Below are 8,927 nucleotides of genomic sequence, written 5' to 3'. Positions count from 1 at the left end.
CCCCCAATAATAGTTGGGCTGCCTCTCGTGCCTGTTGCGCTCTCTCTCCTCATACCAGCGCCTCTCAGCTATTGCTGCCTTGATCTCCCACTGCGGGCGGCGATACTCCCCAGCTTGAGCCCATGGTCCCTTTCCGTCCATTAATTCCTCCCATCTCCAGGAATCCTGAACGTTCCTCTCCATCTTCTCCAAAGTCCATGAGTCCATCTCCTGGTTCCTCTCCTTCCTCCGCTGCTTGGTCCGTTTTTGGTGGGTAATTCTGTAACGGCTGTCGTGGGAGAGAGTAGACCAAGGTGCAGCGGAGTTAGTGTTCATCATTGAATATTTAATAGCAGAAAGAACACTATACAAAAATAAGAAAAAAAAGACAGCCAAACAGTCCTGTCAGGTGCAAAACACTAACAGAAACAATTACCCACAAAACCCAAAGGAAAAACATGCTCCTTATGTGTGACTCCCAATCAGCAACAACGAACTTCAGCTGTGCCTGATTGGGAGCCACACACGGCCCAAAACAAAGAAATACAAAAAACCTAGAAAACGAACATAGAACGCCCACCCAATGTAACACCCTGGCCTAACCAAAATAAAGAACATAAAACCCCTCTATGGCCAGGGCGTTACATAAAGAAGAATGATAAAACAAGCAAAGAGAAAACGGAGTGGGGGACCAGCCCCCGCCGTATTCCAATGGACAGTTTCCCATGATAACTGGACACATGGAAATAAAAGGGGAAGTGGAAGTGACGGAAGAAGGGGAAGGGATCACCACACCTAGAGCAATGTGTGCACCTTCACATTCAACAGAACAAGGCAAGAAAAGAACTATGAAGCATATAAGAACAAAAGAAGAAGGTTTCAATTGCTATAGTGGCATTAATTGCTATAGTGGCATATAATCCCAACAAGGAAACAAGAACAAAAAGAGAGAATACGGCAGACAGAGTGGGAGGGTCGTCACCCCCCCCATAAAACCGGGGACCAACAAGGACCCCAGGACAATGTACCAGCCTCTGCGTCCCAAATTGACAAGGGGTTACGTGTTCACAGTTCCACCTGCCCCAACCAACTTCCTCCTCCTCCCCAGACCTCAGCAACCTTTTCACAGGAAGCAACTTTTAAGAGGAAAGAAGAAAATGAGACCAGGAGGGAACATACAGGAAAGACAGAACATGACAACACCCAACAACGGTCAGTCACGTAAATATTCAGGAACAGGGCGCACGAGAGAGCGCATCAGCAATCACGTTATCAGTTCCCCGGATGTGCCGCACATCGAGATGGAAGTATTGTAAAAATAAACACCATCTCATTATCCTCTGATTAGGACACATCATGGACCTGAAAAAGGTGAGAGGGTTATGGTCGGTGTAGACCACAATAGGTACTACTCCCGACCCAACATACACTTCAAAGTGTTGTAGCGCCCAAATGAGTGCTAGCGCTTCTTTTTCAATGACCGAATAGTTCAACTGATAACGGTTAAACTTTTTGGAAAAGAAACTAACAGGCCTCTCAACCCCAGACTTATCTGCTTGCAGCAAAACTGCCCCTGCCCCCACATGACTAGCATCCACCTGCAAGGTAAATTACAAATCCACGCGAGGGGCAGCCAGCACCGGAGTTGAGGTAAGCAACCTCTTTGCATCTTCAAAAGCCTGTTGACAACGAGAAGACCATACGTAAACAGCCTTAGCTTTCAGCAATTCTGTCAAGGGAGCGACCACAGTAGAAAAGTTCTTACAAAAGTCAAAGGTAGTAACCAATCATTCCCAAGAAACGCATAAGTTCCTTTTTTGTAGTTGGTGGTGGAAAAGCATCAATAGCTACCACTTTAGCCCGAACAGGACGCAATTCACCCTGCCCAACCACCTTTCCAAGGTATGTAACAGTCGCCTGAGCAAACTCACATTTAGCCAAATTGATCGTGAGGCGACCTGCAACCAGACGTTCGAACAAGGCTTGAATACGGGACAGATGTTCCTCCCAGGTATCTGCATACATCACTACATCGTCCAGATAAACAGCGCACCCGGCCAGACCTGCGACAACCCTGTTCATAAGTCGCTGAAAAGTGGCAGGTGCATTACACAGGCCGAAACTCATAACCGAATATGAGTACAGACCAGAGGGTGTAATAAAGGCAGAGATTTCACGTGCCCTACTTGTTAGTGGCACCTGCCAATAGCCCTTTAACAGGTCAAATTTGCTCACAAACTTAGCTGCTCCAACTTGATCTACGCAGTCCTCCATCCGAGGAAGAGGAAATGAATCTGGCTTAGTGACAGCGTTTACCTTACGGTAGTCCGTACAAAATCTGTTTGTTCCCTCCGGTTTACTGACCAAGATACAGGGAGAAGCCCAACTGGAGAAAGACGGCTCTGCTATCTTACTCTCCAGCATGTACCTGACCTCAGCATCCAGACAACGCAGTTTCTCTACAGAAACTCTATAGAACCGCTGACGAATGGGGTCAGCATCTCCAATGTCAATATCATGCTCTATCTAGTTTGTACGTGTTGGTGTATCAGAAAACAACACTGGAAATTTCCGAATCAGACCAACCATCTCTTTTCGCCCATCAACAGGTAGATGAGTAAGAAGGTCGTCCAAAATATCCAGTGTCTGAATTTTTCAATCTACCTTGCAGTATGCAATCGTCGGGACCAGGAACATCTTTCTCATCATGCACAGACCTAGCATGAGAAGAACCAAAGGATATAACGGTATCAGCCAAAAGAACAGGTTTACCGTTCTCTGTAGACTCCCACTGTTCACTCTCCGTTGAACGTGCATAATAGGGTTTTAGCCTCTCTAGGGTGGGTGGGACGAAATCGTCCCACCTACTCAACAGCCAGTGGAATCCCGTGGCGCGTTATTCAAATACCTTAGAAATGCTATTACTTCAATTTCTCAAACATATGACTACTTTACACAATTTTAAAGACAAGACTCTCATTAATCTAACCACACTGTCCGATTTCAAAAAGGCTTTACAACGAAAGCAAAACATTAGATTATGTCAGCAGAGTACCAAGCCAGAAATAATCAGACACCCATTTTTCAAGCTAGCATATAATGTCACAAAAACCCAGAAGACAGCTAAATGCAGCACTAACCTTTGATGATCTTCATCAGATGACAACCCTAGGACATTATGACTGAAATACTGTAGTAACCTGACCTGGGACTGTACTAATTTGGAATTTAGACCGGTGACTGTTCTACTGTGGTAATCTTACCCGGTACTGTACTACTATGGTTATCTGACCTGGGACGGTTCCACTGTGGTAATCTGACCTGGGACTCTACTGCTGTGGTAATCTGACCAGGGACTGTACTACTGTGGTAATCTGACCTGGGACTGGTCTACTGTGGTAATCTGACCTGGGACTCTACTACTGTGGTAATCTAACTTGGGTCTGTACTACTGTAGTAATCTGCCTGGGAATGTACTACTGTGGTAACCTGACCTGGGACTCTACTACTGTGGTAATCTCACCTGGGACTCTAATAATGTAGTAACCTGACCTGGGAGTGTAGTACTTTGGAAACCAGACTGGTGACTGTCCTATTGTGGTAATCTGACCTGGGACTCTGCAACTGTGGTAATCTGACCTGGGACTCTAGTACTGTGGTAATCTGACCTATGACTGTTCTACTGTGGTAATCTGACCCGGGACTGTACTACTGTGGTTATCTGACCTGGGGCTGTGTTACTGTGGTAATCTGACCTTGGACTTTTATATTGTGGTAATCTAACCTGGGACTGTACTACTATAGTAATCTGACCCGGGACTGTACTACTGTGGTTATCTGACCTGGGACTGTGTTACTGTGGTAATCTGACCTTGGACTTTTTTATTGTGGTAATCTAACCTGGGACTGTACTACTGTAGTAATCTAAACCTGGGACTGTACTACTGTAGTAATCTGACCTGGGACTCTACTACTGTGGTAATCTGACCTTGGACTGTATTACTGTGGTAATCTGACCTGGGACTGTACTACTGTGCTAATCTAAAACTGGGACTTGTCTACTGTGGTAATCTGACCTGGGACTGTACTACTGTGGTAATCTGACATGGGACTGTACCAGTGTGATGATCTGATCTGGGACTGTTCTACTGTGGTAATCTGATCTGGGAAAAATGCAGATATTAATCAGAAAATGCCAACCACTAAGGAAGTGTCACCAAAAGGCTTTAATTTGGTTACATTCAAAGTTTTTACATTTATTTTCCACTTTTAATAGATTGAACATGCACTTTCTGTTGTATCTGCTCTTCATTCAGATGAAATTATCTACTTTTCATGTATGATTAGTATTTGTTGAAAATACATCTAATGGTTAACTTCTGGAATTAAATCATGCTTTTTCAGAGACTACTGTTTTGTTGTATAATCAACCTGATTTCACTATGTAACTCTATCTATAATGTAGTATAATTAACCTGATTACATTATGTAACTCTATTGATAATGTGGTATAATTAACCTGATTTCACTATGTTACTCTAATTATGTGGTATAATTCACCTGATTTCACTATGTAACTCCATTGATAATGTAGTATAATTAATCTGGTTTCACTATGTAACTCTATCGATAATGTGCTTTCACTGAAAGCTTCACAGAGCTTCATTTAAAACTTAAAATGTTCAACCATATACAGGGTCAGGGATATCCAACCCCAGTTGTAACTAACCCGAATCAGTTTATCAACGAGCTAATTATTATTTGTGCTAGATTAGGGTTGGAGTGAAAAACTACCATCCTGTAGGTTTCCAGGAACAGGGTTAAAGAGCCCTGGGCTTCATGTTTATGAAACCATAGAAACTACTCTGGTTCTACTCAACAACTCTGTATTCCACTAAAACCACACCTCTTAACATTTAAATCACACCTCTTATCATATAAACCACACCTCTTAACATTTAAACCACACCCCTTAACATTTAAATCACACCTTAACATATAAATTACACCCCTTAACATATAAACCACACCCCTTAACATTTAAACCACACCCCTTAACATTTAACCACACCCCTTAACATTTAAATCACACCTCTTAACATATAAATTACACCCCTTAACATATAAACCACACCCCTTAACATTTAAATCACACCTTAACATATAAACCACACACCTTAACATATAAACCACACCCCTTAACATTTAAACCACACCCCTTAACATTTAACCACACCCCTTAACATTTAAATCACACCTCTTAACATATAAATTACACCCCTTAACATATAAACCACACCCCTTAACATTTAAATCACACCTTAACATATAAACCACACACCTTAACATATAAACCACACCCCTTAACATTTAAATCACACCTCTTAACATATAAATCACACCCCTTAACATATAAATCTCCCCCTTAACATATAAATCACACCCCTTAATATATAAACCACACCCCTTAACATTTAAATCACACCTCTTAACATATAAATCACACTCCTTAACATATAAATCACACCCCTTAACATATAAATCACACCTCTTAACATATAAACCACCCCACTTAACATTTAAATCACACCTTAACATATAAACCACACACCTTAACATATAAACCACACCCCTTAACATTTAAATCACACCTCTTAACATATAAATTACCCCCTTAACATATAAACCACACCCCTTAACATTTAAATAACACCTTAACATATAAACCACACCCCTTAACATTTAAATCACACCTCTTAACATATAAATCACACCCCTTAACATATAAATCACACCCCTTAACATATAAATCACACCCCTTAACATATAAATCACACCCTTAACATATACGTCACACCCCTTAACCTCCATGCTCTTTATATGCATCTCAGTCATCCTCTAAAGCCACACCCTCTTTATTTCTAAGCCACACCTTCTTCACCAAAGTCTCAACCCTTCACATCTACCCACACCCTCAAATTGCTCTGATTGGTTTGCTGGAGCATTTGTCAAACCAAATATAATGACCTCACGCTCTAAGAGAAGTTAAGGGGAGACAAATAAATAATCAAATAAAATGTAATTAAACTGAATCAATATTTATTCAGCTACATTAACACATATCAATACACTTACAAATGGAAAACAATGAACTTTAACACCTAGAATTACAAACTAAGACTGTAACAACAGCTATTTAACCATTATTCCCTGATCTTAACCACATTTTCTAAATCACTATTGTTATTATTATTAAAAGGTTACAGACAAAAGTTTAAAAATAAATCACTTGTATGAAAAGGTAAAAAAAATTAAGTAACTCTTAAAAATAATGCCCTCCCAGCTACATTGGTATAGGTCTCACACTCTGCTGGTATTGATGGATGGTAATGGTATCAGTCTGCTGGTATTGATGGCTGGTATAGGTCTCACTCTGCTGGTATTGATGACTGGTATAGGTCTCACACTGTTGGTATTGATAGATGTGTATGTACTGAAGTATGAGCGCGAGAGATAATAATAATCTGTTAATATTAATGATTTATCATCATACATTAGGATTATACATTATGTATTGTTACTTTTTACCTTCTGTTTTTTATGACTATATCTGCCATTTAAAATACAATTTCAATAATACTGGGTTACCAAACACATGGACTTCAAATTAAGATGGCTTCCCAAAATAAAACTACAATACCCACTTTGACAGTAGTCTGCTCTCTGCTGTCACTTACCCTGGTTGAAGTCCTGTTCAGAGGAACCGGAGTCTCAGTTGGAGCTGCAGAGGAAGAGTTAGCATCATTAAAACACCAAGTTAAGGTCAAACTAGGATAGTTCAGTTTAAAGTTGGTAGATGTTTAAATACTGCGGTCTAAATGATTTAAAAAAAACAAAGGTTTAAAACGTAGGTAATTATTTAAATAATAGGTAAGATTGATTAGGAGTACCCAGACTTAAAACATGAATGAGTGAAAAAGTCAATCCTGACAGAGAGTGAGAGAGTCAGTGTACCTGTTGTTCTATAGAAGGAGTAGACGCAGGCAGAGTAGAGGAGAGCAGACACAGGACACAGACTGAACAGCAACATCCAACACAGACCACAGTCTACAGGAGGAGGGGAGGATGAGGATGGCTCAGGAGGACTGGTTTCTGGACATAAACACAAGAAAACATTAAGAAATTCATTGAGAATCTTTTTTCGCCCACAGTCTACAGGAGGAGGGGAGGAAGAGGAGGGCTCAGGAGGACTGGTTTCTGGACAAAACATTAAACAGAAACAGAACTACACTCTTAGAAACAATCAAGACCTTCTCAATAATCTATTGTTAGTCATGACTCTTGGTTGGTTAAACATCAGTTTGAGGGGACATTTTATGAGTTTAGATTAGTCTCAGAGGCTTGATACAAAATAAGATACATTTACTTTGGCGTAACTCTCATTCAAGGAAACCAATACCAAAGATACAGCAGGAAGATAAAGACAGAATAATAACTGTTCTTACCAAGTGAAATCCTAGTGGTGATGTTTCCACAGTGGACCAACTCTTTATATTTCATTCGTTTTCCTTCTTGAAACTTGTACTTCACAGTCCCACAGTAGTAGAGTCCCAGGTCAGATTCAGTGATGTTCTCAATCAGTAGATCATAGGAGATGTTAGAGGGGTTCCATAACACATTAAATCCAGGGAGAGAGATGGAACTTAAAAACTTAGTTAAAATAACAAGAGGAGGCTGGTACTTGTGAGAACAGTTCCTATACCACATTATGTATATTCCAGAAGTTATGTTACAGTCACAGTAGAGAGTGATGTTGTCTCCTGGTCTGACTCTCATCTCCACCTCTGCTGCAGAGATCCCATCCTGACTGGAGGAAACAGCACCTACAGGTAGCAGAGGAACAGTGTTTGGATGAATCACAGAATGTCACTTTGACATCATAAACTTCTCCACATGAAAATGTAAATGTCATGTCTTTACCACAGTCCACACAAAATCACAATAATAAGATAAGAAATCTGGTCAACCATAAAACCACATCAAGAAATCAGCTTTCATCCAGCTATAAGACCAAGTAAAACAGTTACTCACATAAGAATGCAATCAGGGTGACACACAGCCTGTCCATGTTGCGGTCTGATGGTCTGATGGTGACTGTCAGAGAGTAGCTGGGTTTTTGAGTAAAAAGGTCTTTGCTGTGTATTTCTGTGTTCATGATTAGATGTACTATACCATGAAAGGACATACGAGCAGCGATTGGTTCGATCGAGTGGAAGGTTTTCAGCCTGTGGTCCTTTTCCCTGAAAACCTTTTCGTGTGACATTAAGGGGAGGGTCTAGCATAGAGGTAAACAGGTTTCACAATAATGTGAAGTTAATGGAAATTATTCAGCTTCTTTGAGGTGTTCACCTTAGATAGCAACACATTAAGAGACCTATAGACATTACGAAGAAACAAACACACATTTTGATGACTGAGTTAACCTTTAAACCAGAAAATACACTTATACAGAGGCTAAAAATAGGCTAATAGACCTATAATCCTTTATAACTGTAATCAGGCAGTAGCCCTAATGTTAGACCTAAAGTAGACCTTTATATCTGTAGTCAGGAAGTAGTCCTAATGTTAGACCTAAAGTAGACCTTCATACCTGTAGTCAGGAAGTAGGTCTAATGTTAGACCTAAAGTAGACCTTTATACCTGTAGTCAGGAAGTAGGTCTAATGTTAGACCTAAAGTAGACCTTTAGACCTTTAACACAGAGTTCCTGGATACAGCCATTAGCTGTGATATATTGGCCATATACCACAACCACCCAAGGTGCCATATTGCTGTTATAAACAGGTTACCAACATAATTAGAACAGTAAATAAGTTGTTTGCATTGTACCTGTGGTATATTGTCTCATATATATAGCCAATTAGCATTCATGAATATATAGCATTCAAC

General features: G+C 40.4%; 1 protein-coding gene across 1 annotated transcript; it reads right to left on the bottom strand.

Moving 5' to 3' along the window:
* Positions 1-6,322: 6,322 nt before the first annotated feature.
* LOC106598709 (uncharacterized) lies at positions 6,323-8,665 on the bottom strand. Its single transcript, XM_045712544.1, has 5 exons — positions 8,071-8,665; positions 7,485-7,862; positions 6,994-7,131; positions 6,717-6,760; positions 6,323-6,472 (listed from the first exon to the last, which is right to left on the bottom strand). The coding sequence occupies exons 1-5, from the start codon at positions 8,300-8,302 to the stop codon at positions 6,323-6,325; spliced, it is 942 nt and encodes a 313-aa protein (XP_045568500.1). The 5' UTR covers positions 8,303-8,665.
* Positions 8,666-8,927: the final 262 nt, after the last annotated feature.

The sequence above is a fragment of the Salmo salar genome, unplaced genomic scaffold (assembly GCF_905237065.1).
Source record: "Salmo salar unplaced genomic scaffold, Ssal_v3.1, whole genome shotgun sequence".
Lineage (NCBI taxonomy): Eukaryota > Metazoa > Chordata > Actinopteri > Salmoniformes > Salmonidae > Salmo > Salmo salar.
Note: the sequence above shows the minus strand (reverse complement) of the source record. Positions and strands in the feature narration are given on the sequence as shown.

Bases quoted from the DNA above. Each gene is read 5' to 3' on its own strand.
- LOC106598709 (XM_045712544.1), bottom strand. From the start codon at position 8,302: ATGTCACACGAAAAGGTTTTCAGGGAAAAGGACCACAGGCTGAAAACC. The intron at 6,761-6,993 runs GTACACTGACTC...CTTCCTCTGCAG, and splicing joins CTCCTTCTATAGAACAACAG to CTCCAACTGAGACTCCGGTT. The intron at 6,473-6,716 runs GTAAGTGACAGC...CTCATACTTCAG, and splicing joins TGAACAGGACTTCAACCAGG to TACATACACATCTATCAATA.